Here is a 20,004-nt window from a genome sequence, read left to right on the forward strand (position 1 = left end):
TCTTGATTAACTGTGTTATTTATAATCACATGATACCTCTCTGCAGATTGCTGTTGCCATACCACCTGTATGCTTTAATTCAACTTGTAGGAGGTTTCCCCACAACGCCTGTTGGAACATATGGCGACTCCACCTTCCTGTTTATAGAGAAACAACCAGTAGAACTGTAGCCTGACTGCTCATCAGTGCTTTGTTACCTGTTGAAGTTGAGGGTCTGGCTGTTGGGCTGACGTCAGCATTCACTCAGCTCGATCATCACTCTGGGTTTTCAGCTAGCTTTCTGTTAGGGCACTGTTTGTAAAAGTGTTTGCAAAGAGTTCTCTTAGCAAGTGAATTAGAGTTTATTTTATTTATGTATTATTCCCATTATTTGATTGTATGCCAAATATTTTTCTTGGGGGGGGAAAGATGTGAAAGCTGTGTTTTGCCTTTTGTTCCTGTAGAAAGTGTTTAATTCCAGGGCTGTGCTGTGTTCGGGGGAAAACTCTGCCGGTCGTTTGCCCCGCAATGGCGGCTCTCACCAAGCTTGGTTCTGTTGTTTTTTATTAAAGGATGTTAGCTACTGCTCACAGTTTGTCTGCAGGCTTTATTAAAATGACAACTTCCACAACTGTCACAACTAGCGAAGCGGACTCAGGTGCAGACCACAAGTTTCTTCAAACCAAAAGTGAATTTATTTACAGTGTTCTCCACAGTGAAATATATATACACAACGGTGTCTGGGGAAAAGGGGCCGGGGTTCAAGGGTCCGGGAGTGAAAGGGGCAGGAGTCCAGAGAGGGGAGATTTCCACACAGCTCTCGCACACACAAACAGCTCCTCTTCCTTCCACTACCACTCTTGCTCAGTCACAGTGCACAGGGAACAGGTCCGGGGGAAATCTATACACAGACAGAAAAACAGTTAGTCTCCAGGTTCAGGTGTACTCACGAACAAAACCTTGCAGAGTGCAGGACAACTGACGCTGATGGCTCAACGATCCAGCAACAAGTAGAGCAGATCCGCCATCTTAAGTAGGACTCTAATCTCGTAATCAGCAGCAGGTGTGCTGATCATCCCCAGGTGCATGGCCCATACTGAGCTCCGCCCCGGCAGGAGAAAGAGAGAGTGGGAGAGAACGAGAGAGAAAGAGAGAGCAGAGGCGAGAGAGGAGAATAAACAAAACAAAACATAGCGCCTGACTGATGTCAGCTGGCGAGGTGCAGGCCATGACAACAACACAGGCTAATGCAGTTGATTCTGTTCCAGATGCAGATTGCACTTTACCACCACGGTCTTGTCCTTTTGTGAAAAAAAAGTAATGTCTCTATCCCCACTATTCTAAGGAATTGCATTATCGGTTCTTTACAAGAATGGATTCTTGAGCTCTATTACCAAACAACACGCTCTGTGTGTAGGGTTTAATATTTATTCCAACAATGCAGAGACTGTGTCCTGTTTTCATGAGGTAATCACAGATCAGTTTGAGTTTTTTATTTCTGAGTGAGCAAATAAAAATGCACGCTTAACCCTGTGCCCAGGGTGAGTGTCCCACTCAGTCAGTGCCAGATACTTGGGCAATGGTTACCTAGCCAGAGCTAGACAGCTGTCCCTGTCACAAGAAAGAAATGCCACTCAGCCCCAGCTTTACCATCCCTAAGGTCCAGAGTTATTGGCTACACAGATAAACTCTCACAAGCGGTTGAGGAGATTCAAGCGCAGAGCAGGTTGTCAGTTCCAAACACAGAGTGCAGAATATATACAGTGGGGGAAAACCTGGGGTTGCAAGGTCCAAGGGAAGGGTCCAGGGAAAACACAGAGACCATGACATAAGCTACAACAATGCATACCACCATTGGAGATGTGAGCAGGACAGATGGAACAATTGATGGAAAAAGTCTGGACATTATACCAGTTTTTAAATTGTGTTGATAGGCCACGTAAAACCAGAGTTATGATACAAATATGTGCAATGTTTGGTTTTCTTCCTGAACACTATCGTTGTTTATATTTACTGTGGGAAGAAACGGTAAAAACAGCGTTTTATTTTTTTTTAAAAACGCTCAAACGCACTCTCCGCCTGCGACCAAAAACAAAGCCAAAAAACCCCACCCTTTCTTATTGGTCGGAAAATGTACCATGTCGACCAATCAAAAAATGATATGGCAACATGACATTTAGTTTAGGAAGTTTTAGGAGTGATGGCGGTGCTTTGAGATGTGAGAGATTTGCAACATTTTGCGCAAATCTTGTGTAGTTAGTGTGTAGTGTAGTCAATAGTTTTGTTGTGTGTGTCAGAACAATGAGGCGACTGCTGAATGTTACAGGTGTTACAGCAGTGATACATCTCCTGTTGTCAGGCCTGCAGGTATCAGGCTGTTGTTCTCCTTTATCTCATAGTGGACAGAAATGATTTTTTGGAGTGGCACAAATAATTTGTGTGGCATCAGATTTGATGCAGAACAGCTGATTGTTCTGTAAATAGTTTGAAATGTTTATTTTTTTAAAAACGCCTTGGCTGCATTTTTAGGTAAACAGCTGCAAAAAAAAGAAAAAACTTTGCTGTTTGCATAACTCAGTTACTGAAGAAGAAGAAGTAACTATATAATTAATTGCCCAAAATTGCTCATTATATACTGTATTTGCAGACAGAGTTACAGGACTCTCTCCCAGACCACAGACACATAATACAAGATATATATCTATATATATATCTATATATATCTATATATATATATATATCTATATATATATATATATATATATATATATATATATATATATCTATATATCTATATATATATATATATATATATATACATACACATATATATATATATAAGTTGTGTTTTCAAAATTAAAGTTCAAGTTATTTTTACTTCCAATAGTGTTAACATACTACACGGGTCATGAACACGGGTTTTTTTGAAATTTCATTGTAAGTGGGCTAAAGCAGTTAATTAAAAGGAGTCTAACATAAATGTAAATGCTGTAATTTGATTATTTTAATAAACCATGTAACTTGGATGGATTCGATGCTGGTGTGACCACAGTGCACACGTCTGCTGTTGCCCAAGGGATCACTCAGGGAGTTTGTGTGTTCGCTCAGACACATGAAAATTAGAGGGAACATTGGTGGCAGACATTTTCTGCTGACTAATGTGATCAAGAAGTAACATTCTATATTGATTGACACAAAGGTCTTTTTTTTATTTCTGGTATCTAGTTTACTTAGGTCATCTGAGATGAACACATATCTGTGGTATTTAAGCAAAGACATATGTGTTATTTCTGTTCCAAGCTGAAGTTCACACACTGGGAATGTAGTCATACAAGTTCCCTTGGAGAAAGGAGGAGCTTTACTGCAGAGGTGAGGAGGAAACAAAGTACTTTAATTTCAGTTTTCTAATCACAGAGCAGACGAGTGAAAACAAGGTGAGTGTTACTGAGCATTTATGGGGTGTCAGGATAACAAAAAAATGTTTCTTACTGGACAAAATCATATTAATGTTCTTCAGGGTGGAACAAGAAATCTGAAATCTGTAAATAGTTAATGTCTTATTTCTGTAAGTGAGTTTCTTACACCATGAAGAAAGAAACATAATGGATAAAGGCATGTGTCTTGGTGAGGTGTATTTCCTGTTGTGCCAGTTGTGGTTGTCTTTAAAAATCTTTCTGATGTTTCTTTGTTTTGTGCTCACAGTCAGTGTTCATTGTTTCTCACCCAGAAAGCCTAAAAGATGAGTGCTTTGCAGAAGGACAGAGCAGAGTTTCAAGAATCCAGCTCTAGGCCCATGAACAGTGACAAATTCAAAGATTCAGTCTTCAGTCATGAACTTGGACAATCAGGCAAAAAGTAAGAAACCGTGTCTATTATCAACACAGTGAAAATGGCAAGAGAAGAGGATGAACTTTAAAATGCTCTTAAAGCACTCAAACATTCATTCACATTTTCCTCAAACAACCACTGATACAGCTGTGTTGCTTTCAGACTGTATTATATGTTTTGACTTCCTGATATTTGTTTCCTATGAAGTTTTTTACTTTTAAGCTACTAACTGCTATCCTACCAGTACACTTATCTATGACTAGGATATGTGTACTGGCAGGTTACTGGTTGCTTTCATGTGAATGTGCTTATCGTTAGACTGATAAATCATTGTTTGAAAATTCACTGCTTCAGCCTCATAAATCTAAAAGGTAGAGACAAGCAGCAGAAGGTGTAACAGCAGGTACATGTAGAAGCAAAATCAGTGTTTGTTTCTGTGTTTGTGTTTGCAGACGTCAACAACACAACCACAGAGCAGAGTTTCCAGGATCCAGCTCTATGTCCATGAACAGTGACATGTCCAGAGATTATCCTCCAGTCTTCAGTCATGAACCTGGACCATCAGTCACACAGTAAGAGACTGATTCTGCTCTCAAATGAATGATTGTTTTGATGTTGGAAGAAATGGAGGCTTTTGGAACAATCAGTTATCTAAAAAGTAAACTTTAAGCTAAGCTATATTTTCCAAAAATGGTGAAAATTTGCTAGATTTTATTAACATATTTGCATGTTTCTAGTACAAACCGGATTCCAAAAAAGTTGGGACACTAAACAAATTGTGAATAAAAACTGAATGCAATGATGTGGAGATGGCAAATGTTAACATTTTATTCAGAATAGAACATAAATCACGGAACAAAAGTTGAAACTGAGAAAAATTATCATCTGAAGGGAAAAATATGGTGATTCAAAATGTCATGGTGTCAACAAATCCCAAAAAATTTGGGACAAGGCCATTTTCACCACTGTGTGGCATCTCCCCTTCTTCTTACAACACTCAACAGACGTCTGGGGACCGAGGAGACCAGTTTCTCAAGTTTAGCAATAGGAATGCTCTCCCATTCGTGTCTAATACAGGCCTCTAACTGTTCAATCGTCTTGGGCCTTCTTTATCGGACCTTCCTCTTTATGATGCGCCAAATGTTCTCTATAGGGGAAAGATCTGGACTGCAGACTGGCCATTTCAGTACCAGGATCCTTCTCCTACGCAGCCATGATGTTGTGATTGATGCAGAATGTGGTCTGGCATTATCTTGTTGAAAAATGCAGGGTCTTCCCTGAAAGAGATGACGTCTGGATGGGAGCATATGTTGTTCCAGAACCTGAATATATTTTTCTGCATTGATGGTGCCTTTCCAGACATGCAACCTGCCCATGCCACACGCACTCATGCAACCCCATACCATCAGAGATGCAGGCTTCTGAACTAAGCGTTGATAACAACTTGGGTTGTCCTTGTCCTCTTTGGTTCGGATGACATGGCGTCCCACATTTCCAAAAAGAACTTCGAATCGTGACTCGTCTGACCACAGAACAGTCTTCCATTTTGCCACACTCCATTTTACATGATCCCTGGCCCAGTGAAAACGCCTGAGCTTGTGGATCTTGCTTAGAAATGGCTTCTTCTTTGCACTGTAGAGTTTCAGCTGGCAACGGCGGATGGCACGGTGGATTGTGTTCATGGACAATGGTTTCTGGAAGTATTCCTGAGCCCATTCTGTGATTTCCTTTACAGTAGCATTCCTGTTTGTGGTGCAGTGTCGTTTAAGGGTCCGGAGATCACGGGCTTCCAGTATGGGTTTACGCCCTTGACCCTTACGCACAGATATTGTTCCAGATTCTCTGAATCTTCGGATGATGTTATGCACAGTTGATGATGATAACTGCAAAGTCTTTGCAATTTTTCGCTGGGTAACACCTTTCTGATACTGCTTGTTACGGGTTCGAAATTGAGGACGAGAGTAAAACAATGATGGTCCAGAAGAGGTCAATCAAACAATTGATTTTAATGAATGCACGCAGCGTGGAGAGGTGTAAACTGCCAAACAGTTGTACATCTCTACCCAAAATACACTCTAGATTGCTTTTATAACATCAGGGTATTGTAACGCCCCTTCTTGCGTTTACAAGCACATAATTTGCATGTACAGAACATTCATGTATTTTAAGAATTAAATGCAACTTAGAGGTTCCTCCTTGTGGCATACTCTTCCGAATATGGTGATGACCTAAGGCCTTTGAGGTCACCATGGACTGGACATCCTTCTGTCACCTGTAACTAAGCAAACTCAAATACCACAAGAAGCTGAATACATTCAGGCCTTTGCTCAGCTACTATTTTACTGTAACAATATACTCAGCATATGAGTTATGATACATATATATTTAACTCAATCATTTTAAAGTAGTTATAATTGCACCTGTAATAAACATGTTAATATTTGATTATGATAACCCCTATAATATAAATTATAACATAATGCCAGCAGCTTCAATAAACACTTTGATGAAATGATAATTACTGCAATGATAAGATGATGGTTATGTAAAATAATCCCTGTAATTCCACATGCTCCACTATCTTTCTGCGCAACATTGTGGGAATTGGTGATCCTCTACCCATCTTGGCTTCTGAGAGACACTGCCACTCTGAGAAGCTCTTTTTATACCCAATCATGTTGCCAATTAACCTAATTACTGTTAATTGGTCTTCCAGCTCTTCGTTATGCTCAAATTTACTTTTTCCAGCCTCTTATTGCTACTTGTCCCAACTTTTTTGGGATTTGTTGACACCGTGAAATTTTAAATCAACATATTTTTCCTTTAAAATGATACATTTTCTCGGATTAAACTTTTGATCTGTCACCTACGTTCTATTCTGAATGGAATATTGACATTTGCCATCTTCACATCATTGCATTCAGTTTTTATTCACAATTTGTTTAGTGTCCCAACTTTTTTGGAATCCGGTTTGTATTTACAACCGAGGCTTTTCAGGTCACACATTCATAAGATAGGATAGGATAAGACAACCTTTATTAGTCCCACAAGTGGGAAATTTGTTTTGTCACAGCAGAAAGTGGACAGTGCAAAAGTTATATAGCAAAAATGAGAGCACACTGGAGTAAAAATAGAATAGTACACTGTACACAACTGTACAGAATAGAAAAGAATTAAATAAAATAAAATATACAATAGGATAAAAATAGAATACAAATGTGATATACAACTGAGTAAAAATACAACTTTGTCAGAAAAAGAGTATTGCACTTACTCTTATTGCACATGTGTGGGTTTGTGTGTGTTTAATAAGCTGCAAAAGCCTTTGTTGTGGAGTCTGACAGCAGTGGGGAGGAAAGATCTGTGAAATTTCTCCGTCCTACATTGTGGGTGCCGCAGCCTGCCACTGAAGGAGCTGCTCAGTGCTGTCACAGTCTCCTGCATGGGGTGGGAGATGTTGTCCAACAGGGATGACAGCTTACATTCTACTATAACTCACCACCTCCACTGGGAATGCTGAAACACAGCTGGCGCTGCAGAACTGGCCCACCCCAGCAGACCACGCCATAAAAGATGACTGAGGCCACCCCAGAATCATAGAAGGTGGGCCCTTTTGGACTGGGCCCTTCACTCCAAACGACCTGAGTCTCTGCAGCAGGTACAGTCTGCTCTGCCCTTTCCTGTAGAGGGCGTCTGAATTATGAGTCCAGTCCAGTTTGTTGTTCAGATGAACACCAAGTTACCTGTAGCTGTCCACAGCCTCAATGTCCATACCTTGGATGTTCAGTGGTTGCAGTGGAGGATGTTTATGCCTGCGGAAGTCTACCACCAGCTCCTTGGTTTTATTAGTGTTGATCTGGAGGTAGTTCAGCTGGCACCAGTCAACAAAGCCTTGGGTCAGTCCTCTGTACTCCTTGTCGTCCCCATCAGTGATGAGACCGACTATTGCAGAGTCACCAGAGAACTTCTGCAGGAAGCACTGGGCGGAGTTGTGGGAAAAGTCTGCAGTGTAGATGGTGAAGAGGAACGGAGCCAGAACCGTTCTCTGTGGGGCCCCCGTACTGCAGACGACCCTGTCCGACACACAGCCCTGAGTTCACACCTACTTAGGGATGGGTACCAGTATCCGGTGCCATTATGGCATCAGTTCTGACATAGACGGTAGTAAGCAGACCGAAAAGCAGCACACAGTTCGGTGCTTTATTTCGGTGCTTTTTTTTACTGCGATGTCATACACTTTGGATTCTAGCCAATCATTTTACGTTTCCGAGGATAGTAGGCGGGCCCAGGTACGAACGTTCTTTTAGAGCAGAGCTACAGATTAAAAACGCCCAAGGCGAAACGGTCAAAAGTCTGGCTGTACTTCACAGCAAAAGATGCAAACTCAGCAGCCTGCAACAAGTGCTTTAATCTGATACTGTGCAAAGGAGGTAACTCCTCCAATCTGATGAAACACCTGGCGACATATAGCATTTTGTTAAAAGCCAAGAAATGCACCGTATTTGATAGCTTGCTGTGAGACCTCACACCGAGCACATCTACTGCGGGTGTGGTGCCTGTTATCTGACCGACAGGTTTTTGGACCAATTTTGTGTTCTCCATTCTTTAAGCACCGGTTCGAGCACCGTTTAAGCACCGGCACCGTTTCAAAAGTACCGGTTTGGTACTGGTATCGGATAAAATCTAAATGATACCCATCCCTACACCTACTGTGGTCGGTTGGTGCCATCTGGACCTGCTACCTTCTTAGCTTTAATCAGTCCTAACCTGGGTGGTTGAGAGAGAAAGGCTGGAGCCTTGTGTTGAGTGTGTATTGGAATTTAAAGGAGCTTGCAAAGAAAAGCGTCTGGACTGCTTTAAGTTGCTTGAAGACGTTTCACCTCTCATCCGAGAAGCTTCTAAAGTTGTATGATTGTATTGGAAGTTATTCATTTGAAGTTATTTCTGCAAATCAACCACACAAAGCAGCTGTGCCGCTTTCATTGTGTATTATGTGTTTAACCCATTGAAATGTATTCCTATGAAGTTTTGTAGTAATTAGTGAGTGTCTCTATTACAAACAATGTGAAAATGGTGAGTGGATAGAATAAACCTTTAGTAACATAAAAGTCTTTATAAGAAGCCTCTTACCCATTAAAACATTCACTTCACATGAAGCGATTTTCCACAAACAACCACTGACACAACTGTGTTACTTTTAGTGTGTATTACTCAATTTAATTTTGATTAAATAGCTCCAAATTAAAAAAAAAAAAACAGTTGCCCCAACCCACTTTATATTGTATGGTAGACCCTATAGTAAAATGATTGTTGGGTTTTCTCTGTATGTATTACTATAGGGTCTACCATACAATTTATAGCTTTATAACTTAATAAGATTAGATATGTTAGTTATGGAGGAATGATTGAAACTTGAAAATAACTAACAGGAAGACAGTAAGGTAAAAAGGAAGTCTATTTCAGAGTTGGAAGCTCCTACAGAGTGAAGTTGACAGTTAAAATCAGAGATTTTACAAGTGAAAAACGATATTAGCGACTGGCAAAATCCACTAGAATACATGTGGAAGGGAAAGTTTTTCCACATAAATCTCTCAATGAACTAACACAGCCAATCCCTCAACATGTTTGTACTCACTTGTTACCTCGGCTCTAAACCGTAGTAAAGGGACCTCTGGCTAATACGTCGGATTCTGTACCGGGCTCGTAGCTGGGAACTAGTTTTACTGTCTGGGTCAACTTAACTAGCGGGAGACAGAAAATGCATTGAAAAGTTGCTCCAATGGTGCTTTGTTCAACGGAACTTGATCGTTTCAGAAGATAAAACGAACACAGGGTACATTCGAGTCTTAACAGCTTACTTACAACTGGGCTTGTCAGGCACTCTTTTTGGCTGCAGTGATTTTTATCATATTTACATGCTTCCATCTCCCGTTTCTGGCTGGTAGCTATTCGTACTTTCTCCCTCCCTCGCGCTCACACATACTATGGGAGGGGCAGTCCCACATGTTCTGCCTACACCACCCATGATGCTACATTCTTAAAGGGCCATGCCTGTAACACTCTGCTTATATTGTCTTCATATTACATATTTTTTTGGAACAATAATTACAAAAAAAAAAAAATATTTCTTTACATCAATATGCGGACTGCAAGTAGAGGTGAGAGAGGCCGCAAGTGGCCCGCGGGCCACGAGTTTGAGACCCCTGATGTAGAAGAACGGTCTTTGATTGATTCTATGTTTGTGTTTTCAGACGTCAACAACACAACCACAGAGCAGAGCTTCCAGGATCCAGCTCTATGTCCATGAGCAGTGACATGTCCAGAGATTATCCTCCAGTCTTCAGTCATGAACCTGCACCCTCAGGCACACAGTAAGAGACTGATTCTGCTCTCAACTGAGTGAAGATTCTGTATATAACAGAACAACCGTAATGCAGTCTCAAAAATATTATTTATGCATTGTAATGTGATTTAAAATGGTTACCCTGGCAATAGAGACTGAAGATGTGATGTCATTTCCGGGGTAAAACCACAAAGGATTGTGGGTATGAGTGGCAAGCGGTACTAGCGCACGCAGGCTTTCACATGAAAATAGTCACACAGCGATAAAAAGAAACACAAAAAATGGGAAGAAGCTGTTGCATTATTATTGGAAATAGCAGGTCGCATGACAGCCATGGGAAGCCGACGGGTAAAGAGATCGGATTTTATCAGATTACGTTGTGGAAAAGAAATTGTTTAAGCCATGTTTCCCAAGTAACAAAGAGCCGACGGATGACCTGGATTGCAGACATTCGAAGACCAAATATAATGTCCCAGAACACTCCAGCTCCCATGTTAGTCTGCTCCAAGCATTTCCACAAAGGTAAGTCTTCTGTTGTAGTTATTACGTAATTTATCATAACATAATTGTTGATGTAGGTTACGAATAAGTCTTATATTGATTTGAATTGAATTCGCTGTGCTATGTTGCTTTGTTCACTGTGGCTTTGCGGGCTAATGTTTGTTGTGTTTTGTAGGAAAACCAGCCTACAAAATGCTGGAATGTGATCCAGACTGGGCACCCTCTATCAGCCTGGGTCATACCGAGTTTAAAGCTGCTACCACAGCAAGATTTGATCGGTTAAGAGAGAGAGCGATATCAAAACAGCCACGAAACAACCAAAAATGTTGTGTAATACTACAACCTGAAACAACAAATAGATTGCGTTGGCCTGTACAGGAGATTACGGAAAAAAATGTAACAGCTGTGAAATGGAATAGTCCAAATCACCAAAGTAAACTGCACCTGGGCTTGTTGCAGGCATCTGAAGTTAATAAACATCTTGTGAGTGTATGCACTCACACTTAGGACCATATAATAATAAATATGTGCGTGATGAAAGTTGGGCAGCACGCTAACGTCCTTACTCCACTCGTATGCTGGTATGGGTCTGACACTTTCACTCCTTTGATTTTTTCCTCGTACTTTTTTTTTTTTTTTTTTGCCTTTTTGTCAAGTCTGTCTTTGTACGGACCTGCCGTGCTAACCGTCCTTTTGTACATAACTGTTTTTGGGGCAAAAAAATGCAAATAGGGATTAAAACCGCAGAATGAACTAACTAACTGAATCCTTTCATTGAACTACCAAATAAACTAATAGGTCCTCTCTTTTGGCCAGACCTGTGGGAGCACTAATACTATAATTTGTGGGTTTTTAACAAAATAAAAATGCAGACGTTAGCGTACACATTGGTTTTGACTGCTACTGAAAATTGGTTTCTGTCAACATAAATCTCTCAATGAACTAACACAGCCAATCCCTCAACATGTTTGTACTCGCTTGTTATCTTGGGCAGGTCTGCGGCTCTGAACGGTAGTAAAGGGACCTCTGGCTAATACGTTGGATTTTGTGTCGGGCTCGTAGCTGCGAACTAGCTTTACCGTCTGGGCCAACTTTGCTAGCGGGAGATAGAGAATGCGTTGAAAGGCTGCTCCAACGGAACTTGATCGTTTCGGAGGAAAACACGAACAGAATGTACAGTCAAGTCTTAAACTCTTACTTACAACTGGGCTTGTCAGGCACTCTTTTTTGGCTGCAGTGATTTCTATTTTATTTACATTCTTCCATCTCCCGTTTCTGGCTGGTAGCTATTCGTACTTTCTCCCTCCCTTGCAGTCACACACACACTATGGGAGGGCCAGTCCCACATGGTCTGCCTGCAGCACGGACTAGACCGCCCATGATGCTACATTCTTAAAGGGCCATGCCTCTAACACTCTGCTCATATTGCCTTCATTTTAACTATTTTTTGGAACAATAATTAAAAAAAAAAAAATTCTTTACATCAATATGCGGACTGCAAGTAGAGGTGACAGAAGCCGCAAGTGGCCCGTGGGCCACGAGTTTGAGACCCCTGATGTAGAAGAACGGTCTTTGATTGATTCTATGTTTGTGTTTTCAGACGTCAACAACACAAACACAGAGCAGAGTTTCCAGGATCCAGCTCTATGTCCATGAGCAGTGATATGTCCAGAGATTATCCTCCAGTCTTCAGTCATGAACCTGCACCCTCAGGCACACAGTAAGAGACTGATTCTGCTATCAACTGAGTGAAGATTGTTTTGATGTTGGAAGAAATGGAGGCTTTTGGAACAATCAGTTGTCTAAAATGTAAACACAACATTCTTGGAAGCTTTAAGCTAAACTATATCTTCCAAAAATGGTGAAAATTTGCTAAATTTTATTAACATATTAGCATCTTTCTAGTATTTACGACCAAGACTTTGCAGATCACACATTCATTTGAAATTGTTTCCTCAAACCAACCACACAAAAAGCAGCTGCGCCGCTTTCATTCTGTATTATGTGTTTAACCCATTGAAATGTATTCCTATGAAGTTTTGTATTAATTAAGAGACTGTCTCTATTATAAACAATGTGACAATGGTGAGTGGATAGAATAAACCTTTAGTAACATAATATAGCCTTCATAAGAAGCCTCTCTCAAATAACCACTGACACAGCTGTTTCAGTCTGTATCATTCAATACAATTCAATTTTATTTAATACAGCACTAAATCACACCAACAGTCACCTCAAGGCACTTTAAATTGTATTGTAGACCCTATAGTAATACATACAGAGAAAACCCAACAATCATATGACCCCTTATGAGCAAGCACTTTGGCGACAGTGGGAAGGAAAAACTCCCTTTTCACTGGAAGAAACTTGGGCAGAACCAGGCTCAGGGAGGGGCGGCCATCTGCTATAACCGTTTGGGGAGTTTTTGCAAGTTTGACATCGTGATATTTGTTTTTCAAATAAGTTTTGTAGTTTTATTCTACTTTGTAAAATAACTGCTGTCCTACCAGTACACTTATCTATGACTGATTGGTTTGATGGCACCAACTGCTTTCATGTGAATTTGCTCAAAGCCAGACTGATAAATCTCTGTAAACATAGCAAGTCGTTTAATCAACTTCCTGTGACTCCTTATTCTGGTAACTGACATTAGGATTACTGAATGATCATTTGTGAATATAACAGAAAAACTTAAATGAAATCCAAAGTCAAAAATATTGACCGAGGTTTCTAATGTGATTTAAAAAGAAATACCTGGCAATTGTCCTACATACATTATAGAAATTGTAAGATAGTTCTTTTGTCTCATAAATGTGACACAGAGAAAGAAGCAGCTGAATGACCAAGAACAGGTACATGTAGCAGAAAAATCTCACTTGATTCTATGTTTTTGTTTGCAGACGTCAACAACACAACCACAGAGCAGAGTTTCCAGGATCCAGCTCTATGTCCATGAACAGTGACATGTCCAGAGATTATCCTCCAGTCTTCAGTCATGAACCTGCACCCTCAGGCACACAGTAAGAGACTGATTTTGCTCTCAAATGAGTGAAGATGGTTTTGGAGTCTTTCATATCATTTCAAAGTAGCTGTTCAAGGGTAGGGTCATTGAATTGTGCTTAATCTCTTCTACATGAGGTTTTGATTGAGATTAATGATCAGTAGGTATGAAATGGAGGCTTTTGGAACAATCAATGACGTGGAAAGTAAAGACACCATTGTTGGAAGTTATAAGAAACTCTATCTTCCAAAAATGGTGACAGAATAGGTCAAACTTTATTAACATATTAGCGTGTTTCTAGTATATATGACCAAGGCTGTTAAGGTAACACATTCATTTGAAAAGATTTCTACAAAACAACTTTTCAAGCAGCAGCTGTGTTGCTTTCAATGTATATTCTATGTTTAACCACTGTGTGTTAAACGTTTGTGACTCCTTATCCTGGAAACAGCTGGTAGGATTAGTGAAATATGATGAAGGAAATAGTCATTCTGTATGTAACAGAATAACCTTAATGCAGTCTCAAAAATATAAATTATGCTTTGTAATTTGATTTAAAATGGTTACCCTGGCAATAGCCTGTCCTATGTTCTCCCTACAGCATGCGCTACACCGCCCATGATGTTAGAAATTATAGCAGTAGAGAGAAAAATGAGTTTTTCAGTCTCCTAAATCTGTCAGCGAGAGAGCACCAGCTCAGTGATCAAAAACAGGTTAATATAGAAAAGGGGTCTCAAACTCAAATGAGGCCACTGGTAGTATTGTCATCTGACTGGAGGGCCACTTTAGTGTTCAAGAAAACAACCACTAATTATTTCCTAAAATGTTGTGTTTTGTTTGTTTGTTTTTTAAAATTTCATATTTTGTATAACAAGACAAAACTGCAAACGTGAATGCATTTTTTCCTCACTCTTAACTAACTGAATCCTTTCATTGAACTACCAAATAAACTACTACGTCCTCTCTTTTGGCCAGACCTGTGGGAGCACTTCTGCTATCATTTTGTTGGTATTTAACAAAATAAAAATGCAGACGTTAGCGTACACATTCGTTTTTGGTTGGTACTGAAAATTGTTTTCAGTCAACATAAATCTCTCAATGAACTAACACAGCCAATCCTTCAAGATGTTTGTACTCGCTTGTTATCTTGGGCAGGTCTGCGGCTCTGAACGGTAGTAAAGGGACCTCTGGCTAATACATTGGGTTCCGTGTCGGGCTCGTAACCGGGAACTAGCTTTACTATTTGGGCCAACTTTGCTAGCGGGAGACAGATAATGCGTTGAAAAGCTGCTCCAACGGAACTTGATCGTTTCAGAGGAAAACACGATCACAGTGTACAGTCGAGTCTTAAACTCTTACTTACAACTGGGCTCGTCAGGCACTCTTTTTTGGCTGCAGTGATTTCTATTTTATTTACATTCTTCCATCTCCCGTTTCTGGCTGGTAGCTATTCGTACTTTCTCCCTCCCTTGCGGTCACACACACACTATGGGAGGGCCAGTCCCACATGTTCTGCCTGCAGCACGGACTAGACCGCCCATGATGCTACATTCTTAAAGGGCCATGCCTGTAACGCTCTGCACATATTGCTTTCATATTAAATATTATTTTTTAATAATTTTTAAAATATCATTCTTCACATCAATATGTGGGCCGCAAGTGGCCCGTGGGCTGCGAGTTTGAGACCCCTGATGTAGAAGAACGGTGCTTGATTCTATGTTCTCGTTTGCAGACGTCAACAACACAAACACAGAGCAGAGTTTCCAGGATCCAGCGCTATGTCCATGAGCAGTGAATTGTCCAGAGATTATCCTCCAGTCTTCAGTCATGAACCTGCACCCTCAGGCACACAGTAAGAGACTGATTCTGCTCTCAACTGAGTGAAGATGGTTTTGATGTTAGAGAAATATAGGCTAATAATAGATTGCTTATGGATTCAATTCAATTCAATTATATTTATATAGCGCCAAATCACAACAACAGTTGCCCCAAGGCGCAATATTCAGCAATCAATTATTTAAAAAGTAAACACGCCATTCTTGGAAGCTTGAAGCTAAACTGTATTTGTGTTTGCTAAATTTTATTAACATATTAGCATGTTTCTAATATTTACGACTGAGACTTTTTAGTTCACACATTCATTTGAAATTATTTCCACAAATCAACCACACACACAGCAGCTGTGCCACTTTCAGTGTGTATTATGTGTTTAACCCATTGAAATGTTTTCCTGTAAAGCTCTGTAGTAATTAAGAGACTATCTCTATCATAAACAATGTGAAAATATAACACATAAACCAAACCAAATCACAATCGAGCCAGATATGGCATGCCATCACATACACAGTGCCATCTATGCCTGGCCCATATCTGGATGACATACGTCTTATCATGCCAGAAGTCAACCAGCAGTGCCGGTTTGATACCAGATTCGGGCCAGACCTGCTTGCTATGTGTGAATATGACGAGCGTATGTTGAGGCAAACTGAAGAGGAGGAGAGGAGAGGGACAGGTGCTGCTAGGGTGAGACAGATGTGTCTCAAGGCGTCCTTTAGTGGTGCAGGCAGGCAACATGTTCAAATAGTGCACAACTTCAGGATTTTTTTATTTCTATATGATAATTCTGCATTGTTAAGCGATAAGAGCCAGTAAACTGATGTCCTGTAATCATTATGAATTATTTCCATCACCATCTATTGAGGCCATACTGTTAGTGATTTATGTGTATTGTCCCATATTGACTACAACGTATTCTACGGATTGCAATTTCCCACCCAACAAACCCAACCCATGAAAATACAAAGTAAACACAGCAGGAAGAAAAAAAAACAATTATTGTATTGTTGACTCTTAGGTACACAGAAAAAAAAAACAGTAATAAAGTGATAGTCACTGCTAGATGTCACCTGCGTAGAAGTTATTCAAGTTCTGGGTGGTGTATTGTGGCATTATCTGCCCTTATCTCACGTGGGACAGGATCCCGTGATCCTCCGTTATCCACGTCTCCAATGAGGCATTCTGCATACTGTCGTGCTTTTTCTGGATCAGTAAAAAAAACTTCTCGATACCATCGTGAGACACTTGTAGTTTGGCTGGGTAAAGAAGTCCGTATTTGACCCCCGGTTTATCGCGTAGCATCCTTCTCACAACGGTGAACATAGCTCTCCGCTTTGCCACCTCAGGTGGCAGGTCCCGGAAAATCTGAATTCATCGTGCCCATGACCAAAGCTCTGTGGGCTCTGTCAATCACAGGTGCCTCGTCTAGACCAAGTTGTTGAAGTTACCTTCACTTACTGCATATAATTACGTTCTATTTGAAGTTTTAAGGTCGAAATTAAGTTCCACCGGACATTTGACAAAAAGAAAAGAGGAAGCTTTAGTGCACAGGCATATTAGTAAATTAGACACAAAAAAGAGGAACTAAGTAAACTGAGTGTGTGCGACGTGCAGCGGAACCATATATATAACCATGCTGGCTTCTAATGTTTTCAGACTTGAGCTGGCGTTTCTGTGTGTGCTCAGTCTCCATTTTCCGGAAAATGTAAAATTAAAGATCATTTTTTAAGTTAGACCACTTTGAGCCGTGTCTTTCTTGGCCGTTAAAGAATACAAAGAACTGAATTTAATAAATGTTAGATTTAAATCACAGTCAGCTGTTTAAATAAGAAGAGAACATTTTACATCAGGGGATATGAAGGGTGAAATTCAAAATATACTGACAGCTCTCCGCGTAAGATTTCAGTATTAAATAAAAGGTGCAGTTATGAAGCTTAACTTTAATCTTAGGCAAGCTGATTTACTCAGGAACAAATCAAAGACTGAAATAAACATTAAACAAACATTAACATCTAGAAGTTATGAAAGTGACTTATATATCTTGTTTAATCTGAGTAGCGAGAGACCGCAGGCGGCCTGAAAACGATGGGTTACAGGCATCTCCGAAAACGTCAGAACACTTTTGCAAATATGTGATGTCTTGATGAATAGAGCAGATATTTGAAGTTTACACCTCCAAAAGTTGATTCTGTTCATCTGGACGTAGCGTTTTGTGGGAGAAACGTTTCGTCACTCATCCAAGTGACTTCTTCAGTCTCAGCTGACTGCAGGTTTCTCCAGTCTTCTAAACAATACATTTGCATAAAGACTGAAACCAGCCCACTGAAGGAACAATGGGCTGGGAGTTCATGAAGTTTACATTACATAATCATCTAAAAATATGTTTATTTTGTTTATTTTGTGATCCAGAAAGAATAATATTTCAAACTTTTTTGTTGCGTTCCTCCGCCATTGCATTGTTAAAGTTTTGGACGAAATGCATTATGGGATGTTTGCCTGGCTCACTAGCTACACTAGTTAGTGAGCTGATTGGAGACCAAAACAGCAAATCAGATTTTTTTTTTTTCATACAAGTCCGTTTTGTGGCACAAATATACCAGTGTACAAAAAGACTTGAGCGGACAGGGAGCAGAGATGTTGAGAGCCTGAGCGACACACTGGGAGCAATTCCTCAAAGATCTGAGCAAGAGCAAATAAAAAACTGAGGGATAGGGGCTGCTATTGTGTGTGTGTATATGGATAATAGCAAACAGTAAAATACATTTTTACACGCAGCAATGAATTTTGTTCGCTTAGAATTAGAGATGGACGATCCGATATTAGCTTTTCTGTCGCGAGTCCGTCTCTCTTCTTTGTTTTTGGCCCACTTTGCACCAGAAAGAGGAAACCAGCGGCTGAACAACAGCAGCACGTTTAAGCTTGATAAGCTGTTGTTAGAATTTATTTAATATTACTTTCTACTCCAGGATCCTTTTCTACGTAGCTGACGGCTGGTAACTGTGCAGGGGCGGATCTAGCAAAGTTTAGCCAGGGGGGCCGACAGGGCATTAACAGGGAAAAGGGGGCACAAAGACATACTTTTCTTTCTTAGTCTCATTTAAAATATCTAGCTTTTAATAAATAATTATCCAAATCTTACACCCAAAGTTTTAATCTTATGTAAAATATATAGAAGTTCATTACTGTATATAGTAACTGTTAAGTCTAAGATACCATCTGTGCAGTCTGCAATTCTGTAGAAGAAAGATGTTGAATCTGTTTAATTATTCTTGAAAAAAAAAATATTTCTGTGCATTTTTTTTCACACTGCATCAAATTGAAGTTGATTACATCGATTAAGCATCATGAGGTGGAGGGTGGGGGGTGGTTCCCTTTTTTTTGCTGGGAGTTTGCAACCCTATTAGTTAGGTTGCTTAATATTTCTGCTAAGTACTCTTTAAAATACCAGAATAGGGAGGATGGAGTAGGTTTAAGTTTATTAGATTGATCAGTGTTGCTGAACTATGAAATAGTTTGGGTGCGGTGTATTTTTTACATACAGGTATAACAGAATAGCTTTAGTGTTGTTGTTTATTTAAACTTGAGTATGAACTTATACAAAATGCAGCAAGATATTAAAAAAAACAGTTTTATTTATTAAAAAACACACTATATCGGATTCATATCGGTATCGGCAGATATCCATATTTATGGTATCGGACATAAAAAAGTGGCATCGTGCCATCTCTACTTAAAATATGTTTCTTCAAAATGCAACACTTGCACTTGCAAAATTGTTTTACGTGCACTCTGAATAGAGGTAAAAAAAATAACGACATATTTTATCAGGAAGAAATGTGATTTAAAAAGAAATACCTGGCAATCACTTGAGCTACATACATTATAGAAGTTGTCATAAATGTGACACACAGAGAGAAGCAGCTGAATGACCAAGAACAGGTACATGCAGAAGAAAACTCTCACTTGATTCTATGTTTTTGTTTGCAGACGTCAACAACACAACCACAGAGCAGAGTTTCCAGGATCCAGCTCTATGTCCATGAACAGTGATATGTCCAGAGATTATCCTCCAGTCTTCAGTCATGAACCTGCACCCTCAGGCACACAGTAAGAGACTGATTCTGCTCTCAACTGAGTGAAGATGGTTTTGGAGTCTTTCATATAAGTAGTTGTTCAAGGGTAGGGTCATTGAATTATGCTTAATCTTTTCTACATCAGGTTTTGGTTGAGATTGATGATCAGTAGGATTTTGGAACAATCAATGACGTGGAAAGTAAAGACACCATCCATGGAAGTTATAAGAAACTCTAAGGTTTCTAAAAAATAACTTTTCAAGCAGCAGCTGTGTTGCTTTCAATGTGTATTATGTGTTTGACCACTTAAATCCTTCAACATGTTTGTACTCGCTTGTTACCTTGGGCAGGTCTGCGGCTCTGAACCGTAGTAAAGGGACCTCTGCCTATTGCGTCGGGTTTCTTGTCGGGCTCGTAGCCGGGAACTACCTTTACTGTCTGGG

The 20,004-nt window shown here is 40.0% G+C and overlaps 1 protein-coding gene across 1 annotated transcript in view; it reads left to right on the plus strand.

Moving 5' to 3' along the window:
- LOC106096770 (uncharacterized) overlaps positions 1 to 20,004 on the plus strand; it is a 211,578-nt gene that overhangs the window by 136,112 nt on the left and 55,462 nt on the right. The window contains exons 9-12 of the mRNA XM_025903296.1: positions 12,252 to 12,371; positions 13,552 to 13,671; positions 15,385 to 15,504; positions 19,476 to 19,595. Coding sequence (XP_025759081.1) covers positions 12,252 to 12,371; positions 13,552 to 13,671; positions 15,385 to 15,504; positions 19,476 to 19,595 — 480 coding nt within the window. The remainder of the gene's footprint in view (positions 1 to 12,251; positions 12,372 to 13,551; positions 13,672 to 15,384; positions 15,505 to 19,475; positions 19,596 to 20,004) is intronic.

This window comes from Oreochromis niloticus, linkage group LG3 (assembly GCF_001858045.2).
Source record: "Oreochromis niloticus isolate F11D_XX linkage group LG3, O_niloticus_UMD_NMBU, whole genome shotgun sequence".
Taxonomy (NCBI): Eukaryota; Metazoa; Chordata; class Actinopteri; order Cichliformes; family Cichlidae; genus Oreochromis; species Oreochromis niloticus.